Consider the following 27029-nt stretch of genomic DNA (forward strand, 5'->3'; position numbering starts at 1 on the left):
ATTAATATTATCCATTCCACAAATAAGAAGCCCGGGAAGTTTGTTTTATTTCCCGCCAGAGTTCGTAGTTCATGCGGATTTGCCAGCGAGTTGTGCCTCCTATGTGCCACATTCTTAGAGCCTGATTTTAAGGCGAAACAAAAATATTCTCGATCCGGTAACAAAAAATTACCTGTTCAATGTCGCTGGGAAAAATTAGTTGATCAGCGCCAGTGCCGTAAATCCCTAATGACTGAGTGGAAACTCTTTAATTCCGACTATTAGGTCCAATACGGTTTTATATAAACTAACAACTATCAATAATGGCGCTTAGTCCTCTGATACGGTATAGTTGCTGGTCGCATATAGCCACAAAGATGCTTGCCGGTGAGTAAGGAAAATTTTATCTTGTTGGTTCCTTGCCCAATATTGATATTTTCCTGTCCTACCTTGCTGCTTCGACCCAATTTATATTCGTGACCTAACTTTGTAGGAAGTTACAAGAAAAATGTGACCAACTAATCGTAGCCTAATTGCCAAATGCCCAAATTTCTAATCAATTTGTTCAAATTTCAATATTGGTACCTAATTGGTATGGTTTTGAATAGAAGGGTAGGGTGATAGATATTTGTTGTAAATTATTAGTAAAAGGATTACCTTTTAATAGGCTTTTATATTGAATCATTTTGTCAAATGGTCCTGATTCCTGAAAATTAAAACTAAAAAGAAAATGAATATTTTCAATATGTTTTGAATGTTTGAGGTAAATTGTATTTGTAGGAATCCAGGATCTGGAAATCTGGAATTTATCTGGAATCCAGCCTGCCAGGTAGCTATTGTGTTCAAAAAGAATTAGGGTAAACGCGGTATATTTCGACACTTTAAGGACGCATCGAAAAATGAAAAACTATAAAAAAAAACCGTATGCGTTACGTAAGTTCTGTTGCCTTCACATGACTCTCAAAACACTTCACTACGCGTCAGCAACGATGAAATGTCACAAAATGTTGCCATATTTATTAAAAAGCCTTTAGAATGGAAACCTACCAAATCCCTATATTCCGTCACTTTGTGTGGCAACATCCGACACGTGATGAGTCGTATTGCGTCAGCGCTTCAAATTTAACTGATCCGTATTGCCGACATCCACGTGTTCGAATTCCGTTTGCTGTGTGAGCTGTATTGGGATACAACACGGCTTTGAATTACCATGGTCAGGAAGATGTGCCAGGTACGCGGGAATTTTTTTTGTCATTTCAACGACCTGCGCGGTGCGCCGTACAATGCTGGTAAAAAAATGCGCCGTGCGCCGTACTTTAGAAAGTCGACAATATACGCGAGTATATTGACTACGCGAGTCGAAGTGACAATAATAAAATGTAAGACATGTCCGGGTTACTTCTAACTCTTCCGCGTTCTGCTTGTTGAATACGGAACGTACGGTAATCGTAAACTGCGGCTTACGTCTGTTCCTCCACAAACTGCTCGTACGCGGCAGCGCGTCTTCCGCGTTCCGCTTGCCGGATACGGAACGTACAAACCATCAATGAACGCATGGAACTAAAACAAAGCTTAATATAAAGGAAAAACTAGAGAAGTGACGGAATTACCTACGATGTCGGAATATACCGCGTTTACCCTATGTGGCTATTGGTCTGATCATTAATGGAATCAAGGAATATTTACTAGGAATTGGAAATTTGGAATTGGGGTGCGTGGTGACCTACGGTCACGACCTTTAAATCGGTCATACACGCTGCCTAAAAAACTTTTACTAGCATCAAAAAATTAAAAGTTCACACTCTTATGTTAACAAAAAAGTTAAAATATACCATATTCACAGCTGTCCTAAGAAAAAATATAAAAATTTGACAATCGCAAAAAATTAAAACCACGTACTAAAACAATTCGGTATGTTCACACGTCTTCCCACCCTCCCCTCTCTCAACCCTCCATTCCTCAAGACTCCACTCTTAACATCCTCCTCCTCTCTCTCATCCTCCACACGTTTTCCAAATATCTCTTCACACTCTCAAACATAGCCGCAGTTGCTCCCTCAGACAGACCTGTAGGCTGTAATTATCGCCATCCACTCTTTGCTTGTTACTAAATACTAAATAGATCAATTTAGGTAGGGTAAATGCAGTATATTCAGACATCGTGGGTAATTCCGTCACCTCTCTAGTTTTTCCTTTATATTAAGCTTTGTTTTAGTTCCATGCGTTTGTTGATGGTTGAAATGTTGACGTCATACATTTGCACGTCCGCCACGTCGAACTAATGCCAAAACACTAGGTCTTTGCCATCTAGCAGGAAAATATTGAGATCCAAAGAGAGACAATACACACTACCCAGTGAGATCATCGAAAAATGTGTCAAATTTGACAGTTGACCTTGCTCTACAAAATAGTGAATAACTGTTTGTATAGGAAGAATATTATGGTTCGAGACTTTTAAATACATCTGTGAATATATTAGGAATCCTTTAAGTATACTTGTATTTGCTGATATCAAGTGGTAAATAAATTAATAGATGATTAAGTTGAGAAATGGATTTAGACACATGAAAACTAATTCCGTCACAACTTGAATTGGCAGATCGTTCCAAGCTATGTACAAAAATTACAATTTGCTTAATTAAAAGCTCAATAGTTGTTAATTAAAAGCGTAATTAAGTAATGTTCAATATTCATTAGTGTTCTAATTCAAAGCCGTGTTGTATTCCAATACAGCGAACAGAATTCGAACACGTGGATGACGGCATTACGTATCAGAATTTGAAGCGCGGACGGAATACGCCTCACCATGTGCCAAATATTGCCACACACAGTGACGGAATATAGGGATTTGGTAGGTTTGCATTCTAAAGGCTTTTAAATAAATATGGCAACATTTTGTGATGTTTCATTGTTGCTGGCGCGTAGTACGGTGTTTTGCAAGTCACATAAAGCAAACAGAACTCGAGTAACGCATACGGTTATTTTTTTATAGTTTTTCATTTCTTGATGCGTCCTTAATTTGTCGTAATATACCGTGTTTACCCTAGATTTCTTTTAGACTTTGCCTGGATTCCCAAACTCAAAAATTAGGCAGAAGCTAACCATGAATGAGGAAATATGTGCTTGTGTTTGGAATTAATTTTATCTCTTCGTAGCTATGATGTCCCTTGCCCAATTTCTGCTCTAAAAGTTAATCCAGTTTGAACAATACTTAATGGCAAAAAATGCATACGGATTTCTTTTCTTTTGGATGTTGCATATTGAAATTGTTTTTTTCTCTTAGGATTTATGTGAATACATTTTAACTGAACTTTTTGTTAACATACAAGTGTGAACTTTTAATTCTTTGATGCTGGGAAAAGAGCTTTTATGCAGCGTGGATGACCCAGAGGTTACCACGCACCCCAATTCCAATATATTTCATTTTTTTAATTACACATGAAATGATTGTTTTTACCTGCAATGAATGATTGAAGAACTATACCTAAAATTTTATACATAATTTTTTTCACTGTGCAGAAATTGAGCCAATTTTCTGCTATCGTTAATGCCAGGGCAGAGTTCTTAAATTCTAGTTCATATTTGCTTATTGAAGTTCAATCCAGCATAATCACATAATTCACATTTTTAAAAGATATTTAGTAGTATCAACTATGTTACAATCTGAAATATCAGGCAAAATTTTCTAAAAATAGCAAATGAAAAAGATTATTTCATTATACTTTTATAGAATATTTCTGAAATAAATTGAAAATGTTATGTTTTTCTAATTTTCAGAGAATAAATTGGGCAAGGATAAGAGGACTGGGTTAAATTTACCTCCAGCATGGGCATCTTTGCCTCATTCACAGGCTGGTGTGGAATATATCTACCATTTGAGCCACAACTAGAGCTCTAATGCCATTTTTGGAGCTGTAATATTCTTGCTAGATGAATTAACTCCCATCTAATTGTCAATAAAACTGCTCAATCAAGGCAGAGAATTGAATAATGAGTAGGAAAATTCCAATTTAGTTCAAAGGTAGCTTGTGCGTGATTTTCTGGTTGGGGCTGAGTTCAGGCCTTTTTGATGAAATAATTTAGATGGTTAAAAATTTTTATTTCACTTGTAAACTTTTATTCATTCTCAAAATCTACTGTCAGAGATGCAAGATTTTCCTCTCCACAATACAATTTACAGGGTTTGATTAACATAAAACTCCCAAGTCATTTTCATCACTCTAATAAATTATATTTCTGTGTTGTTTATACAGTCTCTCTATTTGTTATAATAATATAACCTGTTATAGTCTCTATTACAGGCCTGTAACATAAGTCCTGTAGCATCTTAAGTGGAATTGAAATTAATCCTTGAAAATTGTTCTATTTAAATCACCACTCATGCTTAGGAACTGATTTACTTAATACATTAATACTTCAGGCAATTGGCCTCTTCTACTTCCTGAAGTGTTTTTTTTTAAGGATTTGAAAATACATTTATGACATGAAAGGAAGAAGTTATTAAGTTAATGAATAGACTAGATTCTTTAAATTTGATTTGAATTTACTTTTTCAACTTTTGTGCTATATTATATTGTTACAGGGTGCATACCGGTCATGAAAAACCTGGAAACAATGTGATGGGTATATGACAATGTGAAGGCAATACGACAACGTGATAAGTATACCATTACCCATCACATTGTCATACACCCATCACATCATTGTTTCCAGGATTTGTAAGGAATTCATACAAGCATAACTGCTAACAATTTTATTGAGACTCCAAAGGATAAGCTTCGGATCCAGAGAAGTAGAAAACCGGAACTGCAGACTATTGTATCGTATGCAATTTATCATTATGAGGATCAAGATATATTGAGCAATTTATGAAAAATTGAGAATAAATATTCGCGACTAACCTTCTAATTTATTACCGCTGGGGTAAATTTAGAAGTGGCTTGGAAGCCGTTTAGAGATAGGTGTATTCAAGTGCAATTGAGTGCAAAGGTTAGTATATTAATAGATGACAGGTCGACCCAACGTGACTCAGTTAATAAGGTTAAAGCGCCACAGGGCGTAAAGTTAATAGGCTCGAAAGCCGGCAATACTGCCTAGTTTAATAAATGCGTCAGAGACGTCTTGAAGTTGGGTCAAACCAAATAGTAACGTGGCATGCATTAAGTATATAGAGGGCCCATAGCATGCATTAATTCAAAAGATGATAGGAAGTGAAATTGCACTCTGGTCACTGCGGGCAATACAGTAGCCTAGAACACCATTTGAGTCACCTCCGTCTCACATAAGCCAGTCAAAAGTTAAGTCTTAATGCTTCAAAATTTCTCTCGAAATCAATACTTAATCTAACTTAATCTCTAAGGTCTCCGTTACAGTAAAACGGAACATAATTTCAATTAAATGGAACATGAATCGGTAAAATTTCTAATAGATTTCCGTGACCAGTGCACACCCTGTTGGTATAATTTATAAATTATATTATTTAATACAGTTTTAAAAACAAACATTGAATTTTGCAGGTGCTGTCACCTCAAACACAGGACCTGCTGTCAACACACCAATCCCATCTTGGTCAATGTCAACACTAGAAGCAAGATTATCAGCTGATGTCTCTTCTTTAACTGAAAAAGCCAAGACTCTTGATTCACTGGTAAATGTAATGGAAAATAATGGTGAAAGCAATTTATTGCAGTGTACAAATAATGCAATTCTATCAAAATGTATGATTAATTTTGTTTTTACTGTGGAATTAACCATTACTGCAGAGAAGTGAAGTTTTCTTACTCACAACACTGCTGGCTTCACTTGCTCAAATGAAAAAAAAAAAAAATAAAAAATGATTCTCTAAAGGACTGCTGATATGTATAAGGAAGCTCTCATTTAAATATAGTAATGCACAGTATCCCAATGTTGCTTTTAGTAAAAACAATTGTATTACTAGACACTGATTCTATTCCATAATTTTTCAGTCACTGCAAAAATTAAATGGTTTTCACTCTGTCCAACCAAGCCTGGTACAATTATCTGGAAGACAAAGAAGAGATGTGGAAGATTCAACATCTAATGTTCTGTTGGAATTATCTTCATCTTTTGATCTACTCTCAGTGGTGGACCAAGCTGTCAGGTTTGTTATCTAACATGAAGGGAGTGTTCAGTATTAATATTTCAAGAAATTTGTTCTTTGAATTTTCAAAAGCCTTTGACTGAAATGGGAGGTTAACTAAAGTGAAATGTAGTGTTATAACTTCATTTATTGTATTTTGTTTCTTATTTTAAGCTTTAAAACACTTGCAAAAACAGAAAACTTTTTTTTGAAGCATATGAAGAAAAACTGTACCAATATACTGTACCTGACTTTTCTGTCTCATTGCTTTTCATTTATGATGTATAGGCAAATATCAGCTTGCTTGTTACTCTTTTCATCTGTTTCACAATGAACACCTATGTACTACTTAGGTAACTAAGTGCTGCGTTTCTCCTAAGGTTCAGGTTGCTAAATTGAACAGGCCACATTAAGTACCGGTATCCGTCCTTTATTGCAAGCTTTACTTTTCCTGTTGTTAATTATTAGTACAAATCAAGTACCCAAAGTACAGTAATTTTAGTATATTTATCATCAGTTTGGAAGCACTAATCAAGTATGTATATGTAGTGGTAACTTGCTACATTTTATTCATGGTATTGCTTGCAGACTGCCGTCTTTTGTGCCAAAGGCTCCAGTCATGATACCAACAGCTGTGCCTCTGACGTCTCTGGATCTGCCATGCACAAACGACGCTGTCAATAACGTTGTGGAGCCTTATGAAGACCTCCTGCCTAGAATTCTGCCCTCTGCTCAGGTACCGTACCCACTTACTCTGATTCAATTATTTAGAAATAAGTAATGTCACTGTAACAAACCAGATCTTTGGATTTATCAGCTAAGATAAGATACAAATATCTGGCTCTCATGTTAATGTAGTGTCCAGTCCCTTCATTTAGGTTATCTATAATATTAATTTCATATTTTGTTTGTCTGAATTTTCCATACGTTTTTTCCTTCATTTTATCTGTGTGTGTTTGTATGATTTTTCTAATAGCACATATCGAATTATTTGAACGACTTGAAGCAAGGTTTCAGTGCTCATAAAATCAGCATATCAAATTATGCAACAGGAACTATGATCCAACAGAAATAATTGCTAACATTACTTCAGAGCGTGGACAAGATGGAGTGCATCAACATGGTTCGCATGAGGCGCAAGAAGATGAAGAAACACAAGCGCATCAAGGAGCGCAAGAGGAACCGTGTGAGCCACGAGCACCGCATCCTCATGGATATCATTAGAAGGGAGAAGATATTCATGGTGAGCTGACACCTCGCATTCACTGCTTCGTCTACATCCATTATCGCGTTCACTGCTGTACCCATGTATACACACTAACTAGCCTGAATCCTCACCTTCACAGTTCCATCCACGTTCATTATCGCGTTCACTGCTCTACCCATACATACACTTAGCTAACCAACCTCACCTTCACTGATTCATCCACATCTACATATTATAGCGTTCACTGCTCTACTCACATTACATAGCCAGCCTCAAGTTTGCTGCTCTATCCGCATACAGTAACCAAACAGCCTAGCGTTCTCTCTATTCAAACGGCGTACATTGAATTTTTCTTTCCAGATAAATTAGCTGGTTTTGATGTTATTCGTACCTGCAGTCCTAGAAATTGAGTTACCGCAAAATTAGGTTGCACAAAAAAAAATCCATCCCAGATATTCAAAGTTCAGTAATGAAGATGGAGATTTGTTTCCGATTGCAATGTTTATTCAATAATGTTCAAAGTGAAAAGCAAGTCTATCGAAGTATAAATGTAATTATGTAAATGAATAGTCTATTTTCGATTTTTTATACTTTCTAAATGTCTGAGAAGTACTATCGTTTAAATTTGGAAGAAATTAAAAAAAAGGTGTAAAGCTCCATTAAATTCTGAAAAATTTTCACAGAATTTGAACAAGAACTCGGGAACAAGTGGGCAAATTCTATAAGATTGAATCACTTGAGTCATCTCTGTTATTCCAGTTGGAACAAACAAACCGCCTGAACGAAGTTGAACAATTCAGCGCCGAGCAATACGTAGCCGACAAGATCAAAAGCTACAGGCGGCCCATCCCTAAATACTGGAACGGCAAGAGGCTCCCCGAGTCCGTGGTTATTGACCTCATGCGGAAACAAGGCCTGCCTGTCCCAGGCCTTGACGATTAAGAGGAATGGCTTCAGAGGTGGTTTGAAGGTAAGCAATGTGTTATTACAATCTTCATGTCTAATTTATTAGTTAATAAAAAATTTTAGTGAAATAACCTCTTCTGACGACTAATTCAAATTTAATCAAACGTCATTAGAATTGAAGTTTGTCAAAGTGTAAGGAAAAATTTTAGTCTGGAAACATGGCGTTATAGTCGCTGTCGAAATTAAAAAAATTTTGACGTGCATTGTTGATTTGGATATTTAATACAATTTCATGGTCTAGATATAGGAAGCAATAACTCTAAATATTCATTGTAATTCTCGTCTACATAATGCCGATTATATTCATCCCTAAGTTTCCTATTATCCATTGGCTGTTAAGAATGGAATGTGTGGAATATTTTTTTGACAGACTAAATTTTTTCCAGATTCGGCGTAAGGACTTCAAATGCAGAATAAAAATCGTAAATAGACATTTGTATAGTTGTCAAGATTTATTATTGACCTTACAAAAAACACGATATCCGCCAGAATTTCATAATAAATTCCCATTGGTGATCAATGTTCATTGTTTTTGACGAGCGAACGTTTGTGTCAGTTAGACTAATTTGAGAGAGACTTCGCTATCTTTCTTCTCCTCGCATCGCCATTAAAAAGTAAGTAGCAAGTCTTTCGGCGATATTTTTGAGTAAGTAGTCTTTCGGCGATATAGTTGGAGTAAATAGTTAATTACATTTATTTAATAATCAATATAGCACCTCACGAATGCAGGCATGATGGATGGCGAAAATTTTTCGAATAAGAAGCAAATTTGTACAACGATTTTAAAGAAATGCCCCATGACGATTACCGTATATGCAAGCTGTGTGGCCTCTTCGTAGTCAATCCATTGATAATAATTTGATCGTGTGATTGTGAGGTGACCAATATATGTCGATGTTACTTTTTTAGACTATCATTTGAATTCAACTGCGGTGCTTGAAAATTTTTGATCATTTACTATGTTACAAACTCAATCAGATTAGTAATTATCGAACTGAAATTTGAAAAATTAATTTAGCTTTAGTACCACAGCCCTCATAAGTCATCAATCAAATGCCATGATGCGGAAACTGCGCCTGGTTAAGATGGAAATAAATTGACAGCGGGCAGCACGGCGGCAAAAAAAAAAAAAAAAAAGAAATCAAAGAATCCATCAGGGATACCAGTTTATTAGATTTTTAGATCCCTAAGCCACAAAATTTTTCAAGCTGTAATTCTCGTAACAGAAGAAAACACAATGTGATAGGAAGTTCAATGAAAAAATGTGCAGAAGTCCCGAACACGTTCAGGACATCTCCTTATTAAGAGATTATGCATCCACAGCCTGTGCAGCGATTTTTATTAAACGTTCTTAAAAAGTAAGTTTAGCCAAAGCCGGAGAAGGACGAGGAAAGATACGCTTAATTTCATCACGACATGCAGAATAATAGTTCGTGCAAACCGTGAAGAATAACACAATCACAGCCATCAGAAAGAAACTAAAATGGAATTACATTTTTTTACCACTCATTAATTAACAAAAATCAAGTCTTAGACGCAGTCTGTCTTCATATTTGCCTTTATATTCAGTACAAAAATCACGTAAAGTATTGGAACACTCATGAAGTATTATGACTGGAGTGCATCGCAACACTCACGTCTAAGAGTTAAGTAAAAACAATTGCTGCGACAAGTCTTCAAGACTTAATAACAAGGGCTTCCATTGAGGCCATCAGTCCGTGAGTCGCTCAAACGCAAACAAATAAATTTAGAAAGCAACTAATTCCTGCGCAAACAATGCCCAATGACTTATTTGCCATGCCTTCAATAAACATCAAATGGCCTAACCACTTTCACAAGTAAGCTTTCGAAAAATTATAACCCCCAAATCTGAGGTCAAGCTATTGTAACCCAGTAACTCATTTCAAAAGATTCTAACAGGAATCATGTGGAATGTACCTGTTGTTTGCAAGGTAGAATCGTGTACTAAATTAAATATACTTTCCATCCACGGAAAGTATATTTGAAAAAATTTTACAAAGAATTCAAGTGATCAAAAGCTGACTGACATTGAACGCAGATGATGAAATCAACAAAGTCATTGTAAAAATAATGATCGTTTACTTAGCGCTCCATGCCATTATTTATTTGACAGTCTCAGAAGTAATCAGTATCGAGGGTTAAAAATGAACGCAATTGTCAGCACAATTTGACGGCAGCGTAAGAATAAGTTCAGGGCAAATTGATTTGTGTGCTCGATCTAGGAAAGGTAGGAACAAATAGTGTCTCAATAAATCTAGAAAAATGCACAATTTACAATGAGCTTCATCAATCTTGTATAGAATACGAGTGCTCAAATTACTTGCATAAGTCATAGAGAATCAATAGCAGGAGAACAATAAATAAAATGAAAATGTAAGAATACTTTGGGCGCTAAACTGAATAATATAGAAAAAGAGGGCAGGGACAGGAGATCGAAAATTCTTAACGTTACCAAAAAATTTGCTGTGCAAGCATGTAACAGTGATCAGCTGTTTTTCTTAACGTCACAACATTTGAAATATATATAATAAAAAAATATAGAAGTAAACATTGACTACAAGCTGCCCAATAAATCAATATGTCAACCATTATCAAAGAACGCAATATTGACATCAATCCTTTTGAAGTAGGAAAATTCGACTTTTTCATCAACAATTATGAAGATTTTTGGACTTGAAGGCAATCACTTCAACTGCGGACAGCGACGTGGTCGAGCGTGCGTTCTTGGAACTTCCAGCACCCTCGCCGTGCACGCCGCCCGCGTGAGTAGAAAATTCTCTGCCGTTTCAAAGCGCTATTTTGTAGACCCTCGTCGGTCGCTTCCGAATCGTCAGTATCACTTTCGTGTTTTCTTTTTGCCCCTAACTCATCGATACGGCTCAGTTGAACAGATGTTATCATTTGTAGCTTAGAATCTAAAATTCTTCTGCCGTCGTTGCAATTCTTCGAAGAACCAGGAACGGAGTTTTCCTGAGTTGGGCCGGAGCTGGCGGCCGAGTCGCATGCAAGTCTCTTAATATCGAGGGCGCCAAGATGTTCCAACTTCACTTTGACGCCTTTTAAAGCCAGTCTATTTGGAGACGTGCGTCTAAAATGTTGAACCTTACGGCCACGGTTAGCAGTTCCTCTGATGCAATGCGTCAAATGAGTCAATTTGCTACTTTGCCCAGAAAGATTGTTAAGTCCACTTAACGATCTTTCTTTTCTATTACCAACAGAATGTTTGCGGATGACCCGGCTTGCATTGCCACGTATCAACCGATGTCGGATCAGGGATTTTTTGCCAGCGAATTCCCCCTGATTGGACTCAACAAGAATTTTGTCAGAGGGGTCTTGCAAATGCCTCCCTAAACCAGAAAATGTGCGTTTGAGCTTCCTAGGGGCCACGATATGCTGGAAACATTTAGGTACGATAGCCACATCAGCATCATACGAGATATTCTTCGTGTCCGCACGCTGATTCGTCTCATCAGCTGATGGCACTTTAGCTGTAGTCAAATCGTAGCCTTTCAAGGGATCGAGTGGGGAACTCTCGTTCAAAGATTGACCAGCTTGCCGTGAAAAGTGAGAAGCGCCGTCAGCAAATTTCAATTCTCGAGAAGAGCTTTCCTCCGGCGGCTTGGAATGTTGGAGGGAGTCTCTGTCATTAGAGTCGTCATCAGAGGAAAGCTCTAAAACCACGGGTTCCGTCTTAACTAAAAGCGGGTCGCAGAAATTATCATCCAGCAACACCGCGATGTCGTCATTTTCAGATGGAAGACAAGAAGACAAGTAACAATTGTTGCTTCCATGAATAGCAATATCAAGATCGTCCTCGGGAATTTTACGTCCACCATCACTTGATCCAAGATCCAGCTTGTCGTTCAATTCTTTTCTTGACTTTTCTACAGTTAGATTCTCATCATGCGATAATCCTGGTGATGCTTTTAAGCAGGGTTTAGCGATAAACTTATCTACGGAATCTTCAAAATTATCCGAGTTGTAACTCGCGTCAGTCGAAGATGTAACAAGAATAGAACCTTCATCGTTTCCACAATGGGTTTCTTCAGACGTTCTCTGCAGCTTGGAAGGTTCAGCGTCCCACCTATCCCTAGTACTATAATCGCAGAAATTGCTCGCATCGTTGTCAGCTTCTGCACGTGCAGAAATTCGTGAAGTTTGTGACCAATTTGAAATTCTAAAATCCCGTAACTCAATTTTCTTCTTCAGAGCAAGGAATTTTTCATTCGATTCATCTATAGAAGGGAAGCCATCAAACATCTCCTCCAGTTCCAACGTATTTTCAACGCCTATGGAAGATCGACTTTTACTGCAGGAAGAGGTATTATAATATTGAGGACTTTCATCACAGTTAGGTGTCTCCGACAAACAGGAAAAGCTGCTGACACTCGAGACATCTCCGGACCTATCAACCTCAAGGAAAGATTGATCTTTGTCGTTGTAATTTTCTTGACAAAGGTGTGCAGTCAATGAATCACGGAAGCTAGATTCATTTGAAGGTGGATCCTTAATTGAAATTGAATCTGAGTACGTTCCTACCGAGCCCTCATTCAACAGACTATACATTTCGCATGAATGAGGAGTGTCAATATTTTCAACACCAACGTCCATCTGTAATGTCGGACTAATTTTCATCCTCGTTGATCGACCGTCTGACAGTGATGCTTCCTTCAAAAGAAAATTGCATTTGCTGGCTTGCGTTGTTGAGGATTCCCAGTTATTAGCGTCGTTGTGAAATGGATTTGAAGCCTCATATATATTATTCTTACTTTCGCCCAGTATATTTCCGACTGCAGCTACGTTTTCTATTACGTCAATCTCTTCCTTCAGGAGTAGTGTGTTTTCGCCTGTAAGCTGCTGTATGACGGGACGATTCTCAAAAGGTTGTGAATTACTTTCACAAGTGGCCGAAGAAATATCATGTTCAGAGGCGATGCCAAAATTACTGGATATAAACATAGTTTTATTATCACTGTTTTTCATCTTATTAATAAATGCAGCTGCTGTCAATCGTCTTGGTCTCTTACCGGAGATTCCTAAGACTGAATCGTCATCTGAATCGCTTTCCTCGTCTGGCTCCCAGATAGGATCATTCAAATCTCCATCTGGAGATTCATAATTAGGACTAAGAGATAAGATGAAATCTTCCTCATCAGCGCTGGCAGCGCGAGATATTTTCGAGTCGAGAACAGATGAGAAATTATTTTTCCGAGATTCCAAATCAGGCTTGCGTCTTTTCAAACCACTTGGCTGTTTCGGAGGAGGAACCTTGCAACTCAGAGATTCCTTACGACCTTTTCCACTGCAATTTTTCTTCTGGACCTTTCGCCGCTTTTCAGCTTTCCGTTTTCTGGACAACTGACTTTTCTCAAGTGAAATTGTCGGTCTTGTGACTGTGTTCAAATATGAGAATGAACTTTCCAAAGATTCAAGTTTTTCACAATCGTGTCTGCTTGCCTTCGCAGCAGAAAGTTTATTGTCTGTATCTGCAGCGATGTTGTCAGCATCTGCAGCAGCGTTGTCTGCACTTGCAGCGATGTCTGTATCTGCAGCGATGTCTGTATCTGCAGCGATGTCTGTATCTGCAGCGATGTTGTCTGTATCTGCAGCGATGTTGTCTGTATCTGCAGCGATGTTGTCTGTATCTGCAGCGATGTTGTCTGTATCTGCAGCGATGTTGTCTGTGCCTGCAGCAATGTTGTCTGCATCTGCAGCAACGTTGTCTGCATCAGCAGCAACGTTATCTGCATCAGCAGTGGCGTCGTTTCCATCGGCAGTGGCGTCGTCTGCATCAGCAGTGGCGTCGTTTCCATCGGCAGTGGCGTCGTCTGCATCAGCAATGGCGTTGTCTGCATCGGCAGCGATGTCTGTATCTGCAGCGATGTCTGTATCTGCAGCGATGTTGTCTGTATCTGCAGCGATGTTGTCTGTATCAGCAGCGATGTTGTTTGCATCACCAGCGACGTTGTTTGCATCGGCAGCGACGTTGTCTGCATCAGCAGTGGCATTGTTTGCATCAGCAGCGACGTTGTCTGCATCACCAGCGACGTTGTCTGCATCAGAAGTGGCATTGTTTGCATCAGCAGCGACGTTGTCTGCATCAGCAGTGGCCTTGTTTGCATCAGCAGCGACGTTGTCTGCATCGGCAGTGGCGTTGTTTGCATCGGCAGCGACGTTGTCTGCATCACCAGCGACGTTGTCTGCATCAGCAGTGGCATTGTTTGCATCAGCAGCGACGTTGTCTGCATCAGCAGTGGCGTTGTCTGCATCAGCAGTGGCGTTGTCTGCAGCAAGGTTTTTCTTATCGAGAGCATCAGTAGCAATTAGGGCGCTCGGTACTAGCACAGTACGGCTTCTTGGAGGATTAAGAATAAATTTAATTTTATATGATTTCAGCTTCTCAACGTCAGGAAGTTCTTCAGAATCCTCTGAAGACAAATAATCATAGACACTTGCTGGAACTGAGCTATTTTTCCGGATCTCTGAACCAGATTCTTTAGAATCATCATTGGGTAGCAACTGGCACATCGAATGACAGACGGTGTTAAGCGCAGCGCTAATTTTACTTTGTTGGGTATCGGAAAACTCCCTTTGGGGAGGAGATATGGAATTTACGGAACGGGTGCAAGACGCTTCAACTCGAGCCGAGTGACTCATGATGATAGTGCTCTCGGCACGCTCCTTCTCCGGGGTCCTTGTTTGCGGAAAATCTCCTTCAAGCGATGACTTTGCTCTCAACTTATCCTTGTGTCGCTGATAGGTTTTGGCAGACCAAGAAGGCTTAAGAGGTTTTAATTTAATGCAGGAATCCTGGTATTTTTTCAAAGGTTTACTTTTTTGCAAGTCCAGGAGCTGAAGGGCACTACTTACCTTGGAAGTTTTACATTTCCATGCGTTCGAGCGATAACAGTTAACAACTTTCTTCATGAGATTAGTTTTCCATCGTTTTTTAAGTTTAAGAACAGAATCGCTTTTCAAAGTTTTATTTTTCCACGTGTTAGATAAATCAAGAGCACCGTTCTTTTTTACATTAATTGCCTTCAATCGCAGGCGAGCTCGTTCCTTAACATTTCGTCTCAATCTTCCTACATTGATCGTGGTTGATGGAAGAGTTAGTCTGTCCAATTCTACTTTCAGAACGCAATCAGCAGCCACGCTAGGTTTTAAGAACATAGAAGCTAGGGAACCACTGATTTTCAGAGATGCTAGTCGTGATGGTTTGATGTCAGAACTAGTGTCAGCTGGCACAGTCTTGGCACAATCTGAGTCAATAACCATTTCCGGTGACTTATTTGGATTGTCAGCAATAAGGTCACAGGTTTGGTCTGATGCACTAAGTGAAGTTTCAAGGTTTGGAGCAAGATTAGTAACAACAGCTGGCACGTCAGAACAATTCAGTTCAAAAACATTCGAACTTTTTTCGCTCTCTGTCGAGTTCTTATGAAGCGTTTTAGGGAGGGAATGTTTTTCCAACTGTTCTAAAGCATGGTCAGTTTCCTCGTGAGCCAATTCTGTCTTAGCACTTCCATTAGCCGTTAGTTGGGGCATATTATCCGATTTGCCCACTGAGCAATTTGTGCTATCACCGTAGCTGGAGTTCATTGTGTTTAGAGAGCTAGGATGAGACGTTAAGTAGGGAGCTAAAGAGACATTCAAGATTGAAGGGTCAAGCCAAAAATTTTTCCGAGAGGTATTCTCAAAAGAAGAGGCAAACACTGGTCGACCATTGAAAAGAGGTAAAGTGGAGAGTTTTTTGAAGAGCAACCTGTCATTTTCTTGTGCTTTTAGGCGGTTGTGCATGAACTGGGAAGTATTTTCAGACAGAAAGCTTCTAATTGGCGGAAAATTCGAGTCAAATAAAGCTCGCTCATGGACGGAAGATAGTATGTCATTTACCTTCAGGTTTGAAGAACTAAAATCAGCGTATGGAAAGGAGAGTTTTTTAAGCTTCGAGGACGGAATATTTACCTCTTTCCTTGCAAGCTTCTTGCCTGACGTTGCACATAAATCATTTACTTTCTTGCCATCTCTCACGCCTTTTACTTTAGGCTGACAGCTTTTTGGTTTAGGAACGGCTTTCTTAGAGCTCATATTTCTATCACTATGAGCATTAGCAGCAGAATTGTTACCGAATGGTTGATAAGATTTCCTCAGTACGACGATTTCGTTAGCCATGACTGAAGCTTCAGAACCTCTCGCCAAAATTCTGTGCCCATCTGAGCACCAAAGAAGAGGTATGCTGTCTCCACTTCTCAAACTCTCGATAACAAACAATTTTTTGTAAATACAACGAGTACTGCGGCACGCTCGGGATAAATTTAGTCCATCAAAACTGTCCACGATGATTGGAGAATTGCTGACAGCTGGACCAACCGGATTATCACTGAACTCTTTACATCTCTCAGAGATTTCAGATTTACAACTTGACGATTTTTTCACTCGATTTTTTCCACGTGTACTGGAAGCGGAGCTTTTCTTTGCAGAATCAATAGTTCCATGTATTCTATTCAATTGCAGAGTTGGGTTCCCACTGGTTTTCTCACTGCTCGAAAGTGCAACACTATTTTTGTCACTCGCCTCATTAGTACAGGTTTTTCGTTTAGAATTTAATTTATCGGTGGGCCTGCCAGTTTGCTTCTTTCCACACGAGTTTGCTGCAGTAGTCTTCTTTTGCAGTGATGATAAATCAGTATTTTGCTGCGTTTTTCGTTTAATGACGCTCAGATTCTTTGAACACTTGGGACCGGCTTTAGTAGTATTTTTCAAATCATTACGATCCTCTGAATTGTTTATGCACATGTGCTTGGAATTAATCACATTTTTACTTGCAACTGGCAAAATTTTATTATTACTTTTCAATTTAGAATTTCCAGCCTTTAAACTAGAATTTTTGAGGTCACACTTATTAGTTGTTCTCGCCCCACTAACCTTTCGATTCGAAGTACCGGGACAAAATTTTTTAGATTTTGTATTTTTCAAATTTCCGTTACTGATGCTGCTCATTTGACTTTTATCTTCATTGATACATTCATTATTTAGCTTCATTTTAGGAAACCGGGCAAGTGCAACAGAGAGTTCTCCCGTTTTGATGACATCAATAATCCCGGAGTTGGAGACACCCAAATTATTGGGAGCAAGTTCGTCACTTTCAACCCATGCATTGGTATAAGAACAATAGCACGGGGCATCTATTTCATTTTCCATGTCCTTCACACGACAATCAGTGCAATCACAGATACAAAACAGTCCGTTTCCTTGACACTCGAGCAATGATTGGCAATTTGAGACTTTCGGAGGACTTGGATTCATGTTACCTTTGCCATTAACAGAAGCATTAACTCCATCCATTGAAGGAACAGAACTAATGTTATTAGAATTTACCAATTCATTAGAATCTAAACTTTCAATAGGTAATCCACGGTCGATCCAAGAACTGCAAATGGAATCCTCATCCCAAACAATTTCACCGTCGTTGTCTAAATTTATGTTGAAATGCGATAGAACACACACTTGGGAGTCGAGCTTGCGGAGAATGCTAAGAATTCGGGTCATAGGTGGAAGTTCTTGCCAAGTTTCTCTTGCTTTTTGCCTTTTCTTAGACAAATTTTCATCAACATGCTCTGCTTTCCATTGATTATTCTGGTCATGAAGTGTCAAGACTTTTCTCGATTCAACAGACGATTCCTCAGTTATCTTGGATATTGTTTGTAATGATTGGAGGTCGCATGGAGGGCTTACACTATTTTCATTAATAATACCTGACGGAATAGTAGAATTCTCACTATGAACACATTTAACACTATCATTTTTATCACCAGCAATCATCCGATCCTTGCAGTTCTCAACCACGCACGATGGATTCTTCACTGACCCATGAGCAGGACGCAAAATGTCGTCATCCTTTAGGGCCGTATTGGGATATTCGGTCATCTGCGATTTTCCAGGAAGCCTGTTGGTGTCGGATGTCAAATTACGAGGGGTGTCGCAATCTCGTAATGCGTTACCACAAGATTTGATGTGCAGGCCAATGTCGAGTTTGTCGTTTTCTTCCTGAGCATTGACGCTGACCAGACACCTGATGCGACGAAGCCTGCGCATTGCTCGGCGCCAGCGCAGGCTGCTGCAGCCACCGGAGGGGTAGCGCAGTTGCAGTTCATGCATCTGCCCGCAAAATGTCATGTCAACAAATTCATCAACGTCAAAAATGCGTAATTTTTATGATAAAACAAAGAAGAAGCAATTGCTCCTATACTGCCCCGCGTGTGTAAATAATACGTAAACATGCAATTACTGATGCATACGTATGCAATACAGTATAACCGTAATGTTACGTTATAAAACATATTTCAACGAGAATTGAGAAAAATGCACGGGAATATCACTTAATACAAGGTCAATTTGTCAGCAAAATACCATCATCAACGAAGATCTGAAAAAGAACATAACGATAAACAAGGCATCAGTTTATTTTCTATTCAGAATATGGTTTGTAGTTCAAAAGAATGCCACAATTCATCAGTCGTACTGAAGTATATATATGTAAACAAACGTATGAATTGTACATTAAAAAAAAATAATTTGACTATTGGCAAGTGCACTGGAAGGAGTTTAACACGTCGGAAAGTTCAAAAGGAAGAAAAATCTAAAAGCATCCTAACTTCTGTCTACTGGCAGCCTAACCGTTAGCGGACATACAATACAAATAAGCAAATAGCATCGATGACGCTTAATGTTCACGTAGGCTAAGTGCCGACAAGACTCAGGATGGACCCTGAAGTGATGGTGAGACTCAGAGACTAAAAACAGACCCTAAAGTGATGGTGACACTCACAGACTAAAAAACAGACCCTAAAGTGATAGTGAGACTTAAAGATTATAAACAGACCCTAAAGTGGTTGTCAGACTCAGAGGCTAAAAACAGACCCTAAAATGATGGTGAGACCCAAAGACTAAAAACAGACCCTAAAGTGATAGTGAGACCCAAAGACTAAGAACAGACCCTAAAGTGATGGTGAGACTTAATGACTAAGAACAGACCCTAAAGAGATGGTGAGACTCAAAGACTAAGAACAGACCCTTAAGTGATGGTAAGACTCAAAGACTAAGAATAGACCCTTAAGTGATGGTGAGACTCAAAGACTAAGAACAGACCCTAAAGTGATGGTGAGACAAGTCGCCTTTACACGGAGGAGGCAGTCGGAAGAACGATGCACTGCTGGGAGCTGCGTTCTGCTGGTCTGCACGTGTACCTGCGCAAATAACACATCTTTACTTTCTAAATTCATAAACAAAATTGATGGAAACTTAGGCTGAACCTCAATTGCTCAATTTTTCGATTCATCGGACAGCGTCAATGCTGAAAAAATGGAATGTAGTTACACCTCATGGACACTATACTTACACTACAGCAAAGAAGTTTGAAAAATTCGTCATTTGAAGCATAAACAGCTGGAGTGCAGTGAAAAACTATTGAGTAGTGGTTGTAGTAAGTATAAGTATCATTTTACAATACGCGCGCTTAAGAACGTATGAATACCTGCTCCGCTGGTAGGTTTCAACGTAGTCCGCATCCGGGTATCAGTGCAGAATTCAAGACTAGTCTTTTCATCAGCATCGTTTTTCAGAATTTCCATATCTGTTTCCGTATTTGTTTCTTCATGGGAAATCTCTATACTTGATATCTGATATTCAGTTTTCTTTACACAAGCCTCGACGTTTCCATCCTCGTCTAGTCTTTCCTTTAAAATAATGTCGTTCTCAAGAGCAGCTTTGTTGACAGGAGTCATGAAATTGACATCCTCGACGTGCCTTTCCTCTTGCATACAAGCAGCAGATTCAGGTGTTGTGATCAAGCACAATTTATCATCGTTCTCAGCAACTGAATTACCGTCAAGTTTTTCAGTAGCAAAATTGTTCGAATCCTTGCCTACAGCACCTTCCTTACATTCTAAAGGATTTTGTAATTCTATTTGATTACTAACCGACGATGGTACATTTTTTCCAAATTCACTATTTGAAGACGATTCGTTATCACTAACTTCGAATTCTTCGTCGCCGAGAGTTGGTCCAAACTCATCGCAAGACCAATCAAAAATCGACTCAGAATCACTTGAATCCGTGAAAATCGACGAATCAAAACTTCCACTAGACACATCACTAAGAAAATCAGCCTCAGAAGCATCTGGGGCATGAAAAGAATCCTGGGAAACATCGTCCAGTGAACAGGAGAGCGGGGCGGTCTGGGGGGACGACGGTTTATCTGTCTCATCGGAAACCTTCATGCTATCAGTCGCGCATGCGGGAGAAATACAAGGCCTTGAAGAAAATTCTTCAATGTTCAAAGTTTCTTCACAAATGTTGTTCTGAGAGCCAGAGCTAAGTATTTCCTTTGAATGTCCGAGATTCTTTAGTTCATCTAGGCAGGAACACTTGGTTGGCACGCCTTCGATTGCCTGTAGGCGAACGCATAATATCAAAAAGATCAATTAACATATGGGAAACACCAGAATATGTCGTTTTAGAAAATTTTATTACTGTATTGAAATAAAAAAAGACAAAATACATTTAAAATGCCGATACAGAGGTGAATTCAATAGAAATATTTCAGAGTTTTTATTTTTTATCAAGTGGAACAATGAGCTACATCAACTAAAGTGCAAGGAACAGAAAATAAAAGCTCTGAATGATTGAATGATGAAGTTCATCGAGTGCAGTCATTTCCGGAATTCTAGGGCTTGAACTTTTTCAGGTATTTATTCTCAAAGTCTCAGCTTACCATTTGGACTTAAAATGATCGCGTGCAACACGTATTTTACCGAGGCGTATAAATTCGCAGGTGAGCTCAATCAATATTGTCAATGAAACTTGTTTTTGTTGAGCTTACCTCGTTGAACGTCAGGCTTATCTCTCGTTCAAAATTTGTATTTACCCATGAATCATGAAAACCCAGACAAAAACAGGTAAAACTTCATGGAATTGAAACAATCTTGTATATAGATCCTCAACATCACAAAGCAAGAACAGATCCCAGAAAAACGTATAAATTCACTCACGGAATCGAACAGCGTACGCAGAGGCGTGTCAGCGGCCTGTAATGCTGTGATGCAATGGTGGCAACGTCCCTCACGCTCGAACACGTGATACACCTGAATGGTATATGGATTTATCGTCATCATTAAGCTTTCTCAGGCATTATCATCGCAATATAGTAATTGATTAAGTGATAGGTACATAATATAGTATAATAAACAGCAATAAGAATACATTTAGATTGCCACGCATTTAGGTATGTGACCGCGCAGTCAACAGCACATCATAAGTAATGCTCACCGTATAGCCATCAGGCCGCAGCTTGGCAGATATCGTGGCCACGCCCCCGTGCCAGTAGATAACCGCACCGTCGTAGTCAGGCAGCGCCTCCAGTACCGCATCACCAGCAGCGGGAACCACGGTCGGGAACAGCGACTCATCGTCGTGGAGGGGGGCTGTTAGTGATAGTGAACATAATTATCATTAATAGCGCGATAGTATGGTAACATTGCGTAGTAATTGTGCTGATATTAAATTCCACAAATTTTGAAGGGTTTGAATAACAATAGGTAGCTAATTGAACATCATTGTATGGAAATAAATGGAAGTTAGACCATATTTCAAAAAGACGATCTATATCACGAAAGACAATTTTGTCACAAAAGAGAATCTAAAGCACGAGATATAATCTTCAACAAGAAAGATATTCCATATCACTAACACGAATTTGTACAACTCACGTGATTGACTGAGAGAAGTTTCCTCGGCTGCGAGCTCAGTCTCGTCGTTCACACGACTGAGTTCCGAACCTGTTGGCTCCCTCACCGGTGTCGAGACACCTTCACCAGATGGGTCGTAATTTTCTTTATCAACGACATTCTGAACAATGTCTGAACTAAGATCTTCTGAGGTTAGGGTCGGTGTTCGACGGCTTCTTCTCGAAGAACTAGATTTAAAGGAATGTTCAGGATTTTCCAAGTTGGAATCATCAATGCAACGAAGATTCAATGCGGTGAGCGAGTCTGATGATGGTAATTCGTCCGTTGTGTGATCGGCAATGCGGGACGCATCGCCAGAATTAAGCTGCTCTCTTGTCGTATTATCACAAACGACATCATTAAGATTGGTAAATTCTCCATCACAAAAGTGCACCATATCGTCGATACTGAAGATTTTTCCGTCCACTACGACGTCTTCATTTCCGATATTGAGAGTGCAACCTTCAACACGAATTTCGTCGTTAACCTCGCGATCATCAAGCGTCTCACGAGGGTGCACAGACTCATAATCTGAGGCGGTACATGATTTCGCTTCTGTGACACCTAGAGGGGCCACAACTCCACTCGACGAACTATTATTGCTGCACTCCTCTGGTCTTACTTGGGGGTCACTAGCTGAGGTATTCTGGTCACTGGGTATGTCGTTCTCTCCTGAGTGAAGCTTGCGATCAAGGGTAGATAATTTAGGCGTTATAACGGAGGACTTCTTTTTCCCAATTGTAACTTCATTGCAAGCATTAGTCTCTTCGTTGGTGTTCAAAGATGAAAATTGTTTTTTGGTGTCTTTGAACTGCATCCCGGATTTGCTTTTGATAGAGCGTTTGGATGTTGGTTTTTTCGATTTGCCAGTGTTTTTAGGACAAGTGCTTCTATTTTCACCATAAGAACTCTTGGTAGATTTCGAAGCATGAGTGGAGTGCTCAGGGGCGTTAGAACATGACAGGGTTTTCATAGAACCTAATAAATTTAAAGATGTTACGGGCGATACCTGCTCCTCATCTGATGCAGTAAAGAAACGATACTCATCACATAAGGTATTCGAAGATTCAACATCTGCTGCCCTAGAGTTTGAACTTGCAGAAATTATTCCTTTCCTGGGAGATTTTAGACCATCGCCGCGCTGTGCTTTACTTAACTTTTTACCTCTTTTAGATGCATTATCAAGCTTATTTGACATGAATTTTGTCGCTCTGGAACTTCGTTCCGAGTTTCGGCGAGGACTTAGTATAGCCCGAGCGCTGTTAGTGCGACTTATTGACGCTCCAGCAGAGCGTGAGGGCAATGTCCCGCCATTGGTCCGTTGAGAATCTTTAATTGGAGATTTTGTTTTCAATTTTGAAGCGATTTTGGAAGCTTTTGATCCGTTTACTATCTTTGCCACTGAAGACTTGCCATTCCCATTCGAGATGCGGTATGTTGCTTTTGAGGCAGGATTTTTCGACTGAAGTAGTTTTGGTACATCACGCAAGCCAGATAATTGTTTGATAGTTTTATCACTTACGTTCGCTTTGGAAGAATTTAGGGAAGATGAGGATAATAGAGCACTGGATTCTTTCTCGATTTTTTTATCGATGCTTTTAGACAATTTAGAGGGAGGTTCTTCACTACAATTAGGTGAAGTTATAAGAGGTTCGATGCCACACTTAGATTGATCAGGTGAACTTTGCTTTTTACTTAGATATGCACGAGCGAGAGTTCTTTCAGAATGCCTTGTTGGTGCAGAATTGGAATTTGCTGGTGCAGATACTGCGCGCACACCTTTGCAACTTGATTTATTTCGACGTCGTGTTAGAAATTCTGCACTGCTGCGGTCTCCAAGGCTCGAATCAGTACGCTCATCACTCTTCGAGTTCAGCGACGTAGGCCGAGATTTCATAGAATGGATTGGACCGGCTTTGGCCCCAGGAGGTTTAGGTTGAATTTTCAAAACATTTTCAGAAGATTTTTCAATTCTTTCTCGCGAATCTGCACAACTAGGATCAACATGTACTGGTTTTCTTCGTGTTGTAGAACAGCTTCTAGATACTAAATTAGACTTGTCCGGATTATCCCAATTAGATGAATTGCGAAGTTCCGAGTTATTTTCACAAGAAGATTTTAATGAAACAGGAACTGTTCCATTGTCTGCAGTACTTGCTTTTTTCTCAACTCCCGAAGACGCACGCGTTCGTTTATGAGGTTTCAAAACCTCAGGTTTTGCTGCAGGAGTTTTATTCAACAAAGCTTTAGCTTTTAATGAACTTATTGATGCTTGCTCTGCAGTGAACATATTCAGAGTCATTTGAGGGCTAGTCGAAGCATTCTTTAATGCATTAGACAATGAAGACGACAGCACCGCATTTGCTGTATCACTTATTTTAGGACTAGAATAATTTACTTCTGCGTTTCGTCCGTTTTCTTTAACTTCTAGTTGAGGTTTGTGGCAATTCTGATTTGAAGGCATTTCAGGAAGGGCATATCCACCCTTGTTCAAGTCTTTGGATATTCGAGAGTAACACGGTATTTTTCGGTTTCTCAGAGACCGAAAAGGCCGTCTTAAGGAATCTTCAAATGAAATTTCTTCCTCTCTTCCTGTCTTCAATAATGGTGCATTGGGATGCCGCAGTTTCGGTGACTTGACAAAAGACACGACGGAACGTAGAGATGTAGTAGTTGAACCGAGATTGGAAACGGAGGAAACTTCTGGAGGACATTGAGCTCTATCATCCAAACCGAATTTATCTGCTAGCGGGAGGGTCAAAGAGGATGAACCCAAGTGCAAATGATTGCCAGGTAATGAGGGAAGAGCGGTGGAAGGTAAGGGAGGAGGAGGTACAGAAATATCAGGAAATTGGGCAGGTGGAGGAAGAGGAACAGAAATATCAGGAAATTTAGTAGGTGGAGGGGGAGGAACAGAAATATCAGGAAATTGGGAAGGTGGAGGAGGAGGAACAGAAATATCAGGAAATTGAGTAGGTGGAGGGGGAGGAACAGAAATATCAGGAAATTGGGCAGGTGGAGGAGGAGGAGGTACAGAAAAATCAAGAATCCGAGCAATAGGAGGGGGAGGTACGGAAAAATCAGAGATCCGATCAGGATAGGGAAGTGGAGGTGGGCTGAATTCTTCCCACGACAAGTCATAAGCATCCGATGCAAACATTCTAGTTGGTAGCGCAAGCGACGTTATCTCATTTTCTTCCGTTGGAGTAACTTTGCCTTCGTTTCTGGCATTAGCAAAATAATTAGAACCTCTACCAAACGAGTTAAACGTTTCATATGTGATGCTTCCTATATTAGTGTCATGGAAAGATGGCGATATGGTGTTCCTTGGGGCATCTAGATCAGCCGGCAAGCATTTGCCAGGTAAATCGTAACTGGAAATTGTATGAGCATTACTAGACTCATCAGAGGAACTGTAATCCACTAGAGGTTTGCACGATGATACAAGTGCTTTTGGGCAACTTCGCTGCTTCATTTCGGTTCTGGATTGTAAGTCTAAGACAAGTTGCCGCTCATCAACATCAAAGTGGTTATGCGAATCGGTATTACGTGAATGCACGTTAGTAGTGTTGAAATTTTGATAACCTCGCTCATCTGTATCACACGGAGTAGAGCCAGCTGCAGAAAATTCTTTTCTATCAATAGAACATTCAACAATGTTTTTAACTACCCCACTATCTATTAATTTTCTTTCATCGGCATCACTTTTATTATTGGATGGCTTACTTACTTTACAATTCTTATTATCTGCCGTTGCCGGTGTTTCAGGCTGGTTCACCCCGTCAGATATAAATGGAATGAGGTTCTCAGGTTTCTCTACTGGAGGAGGAGCATCAGCTTTGGCCTTGGTGGCCAGTCTGCCCCAGCGGGCGTAATTTTTATTTATGGTGACATTTAGGAGCTCTACTTCATGTACACTGCTGGATTCATATGCCTCGCCCACGGAACTGAGATCAGATGGGTTGGCAGGTGCAGCATCTTCTTCATTGGAGCCTCGCACCAGCACTAGAGCATCTTTTGGAGCTGAACAGTTTCGCCGAGTTGAATTTTTGCGTGGATTTGTTCCATCCGTTTCCATGGTACTGACAGAGGAAGCATCACGGTAAGAATTCTTTGTATCAGGATTTCCATCTTCGTCTCCACTGCTGACTATGACAATTTCATCAGAGTCCTGTCCGGTACAGGAGCAGTCCTCTTGACTGTCGTCACTCTCATCGTCATCAGTTTCTTCCTCGCTGCTGTCTTCAATAATTTGGATGGACTCATCTGTGGGAGCAGTAGCAGTGACTGTTGATTCTACGTTGGAAATAGCATTTTATTCAGGCTCTAGTTTACATTACTAGTAAATTTATATCAGTCAGCATGCAGAGATCAATAAGGAGCTAGCATATGGTTATTACCAGAGATAAACATTATTAACTTCCATTAACTAACACCAGCCATAAAACATGTAATGATGAATGAATTGTATTCTTGAAAACAGTGATGATCATTGAGAAGTAATAATTAATTAATCCTCAATTTATTTCATCTATTTTTCTCCCTTACAAAGAAAACAGTACAAACACAGAACTTCATTCAGAACTTGTAAAAAAATCCCCAGTTTGAGCAGCTGACCACCACCAGCAAAGGAATGAGTACAATAACTGTGAAATAAAATGGGGCACAAGAAAATAATTTACATTTCCAGAAAATGCTAGGACAGGATGGTACCAAAAAAAGAAATCGTTTTCAAAATATATATGTATCAGCCATTCATTTGTATCAACCAAAAAAAATTATCAACCATTCACTCAAGGTCATTTCTATAAAAATTAACTTACCATCATCTGACTCCTTAGAAGTCATATCATCATGGTCTGAAGTTTTGTCCTTCTTACAAGCAGGTTCATCTTGATTCATATTTACATGTACAATTTTAACCTAATGAGACACTAAATCATATTCAATGCTCATATGAGCAGCTAACT

General features: G+C 39.4%; 2 protein-coding genes across 2 annotated transcripts; one reads left to right on the top strand and one right to left on the bottom strand.

Moving 5' to 3' along the window:
* Positions 1–127: 127 nt before the first annotated feature.
* On the top strand, positions 128–8697 carry LOC108674043. The gene is made up of 7 exons (XM_018161941.2): positions 128–366; positions 5495–5625; positions 5945–6099; positions 6667–6814; positions 7172–7321; positions 8045–8255; positions 8638–8697. The coding sequence occupies exons 1-6, from the start codon at positions 303–305 to the stop codon at positions 8225–8227; spliced, it is 831 nt and encodes a 276-aa protein (XP_018017430.1). The 5' UTR covers positions 128–302; the 3' UTR covers positions 8228–8255; positions 8638–8697.
* Positions 8681–27029, bottom strand: LOC108674032. The gene is made up of 7 exons (XM_018161929.2): positions 26883–27029; positions 22042–26325; positions 21602–21756; positions 21325–21417; positions 19809–20724; positions 19424–19521; positions 8681–18433 (listed from the first exon to the last, which is right to left on the bottom strand). The coding sequence occupies exons 1-7, from the start codon at positions 26959–26961 to the stop codon at positions 10961–10963; spliced, it is 13098 nt and encodes a 4365-aa protein (XP_018017418.2). The 5' UTR covers positions 26962–27029; the 3' UTR covers positions 8681–10960.

Source organism: Hyalella azteca, unplaced genomic scaffold (assembly GCF_000764305.2).
Source record: "Hyalella azteca isolate HAZT.00-mixed unplaced genomic scaffold, Hazt_2.0.2 contig11130, whole genome shotgun sequence".
Classification (NCBI taxonomy): domain Eukaryota; kingdom Metazoa; phylum Arthropoda; class Malacostraca; order Amphipoda; family Hyalellidae; genus Hyalella; species Hyalella azteca.

Bases quoted from the DNA above. Each gene is read 5' to 3' on its own strand.
- LOC108674043 (XM_018161941.2), top strand. From the start codon at position 303: ATGGCGCTTAGTCCTCTGATACGGTATAGTTGCTGGTCGCATATAGCC. The intron at 6,815-7,171 runs GTACCGTACCCA...ACATTACTTCAG, and splicing joins GAATTCTGCCCTCTGCTCAG to AGCGTGGACAAGATGGAGTG. The intron at 7,322-8,044 runs GTGAGCTGACAC...CTGTTATTCCAG, and splicing joins GAAGGGAGAAGATATTCATG to TTGGAACAAACAAACCGCCT.
- LOC108674032 (XM_018161929.2), bottom strand. From the start codon at position 26,961: ATGAATCAAGATGAACCTGCTTGTAAGAAGGACAAAACTTCAGACCAT. The intron at 20,725-21,324 runs GTGAGTGAATTT...GTTCGCCTACAG, and splicing joins TGCGTACGCTGTTCGATTCC to GCAATCGAAGGCGTGCCAAC. The intron at 19,522-19,808 runs GTATTCATACGT...TTATTTGCGCAG, and splicing joins GAAACCTACCAGCGGAGCAG to GTACACGTGCAGACCAGCAG.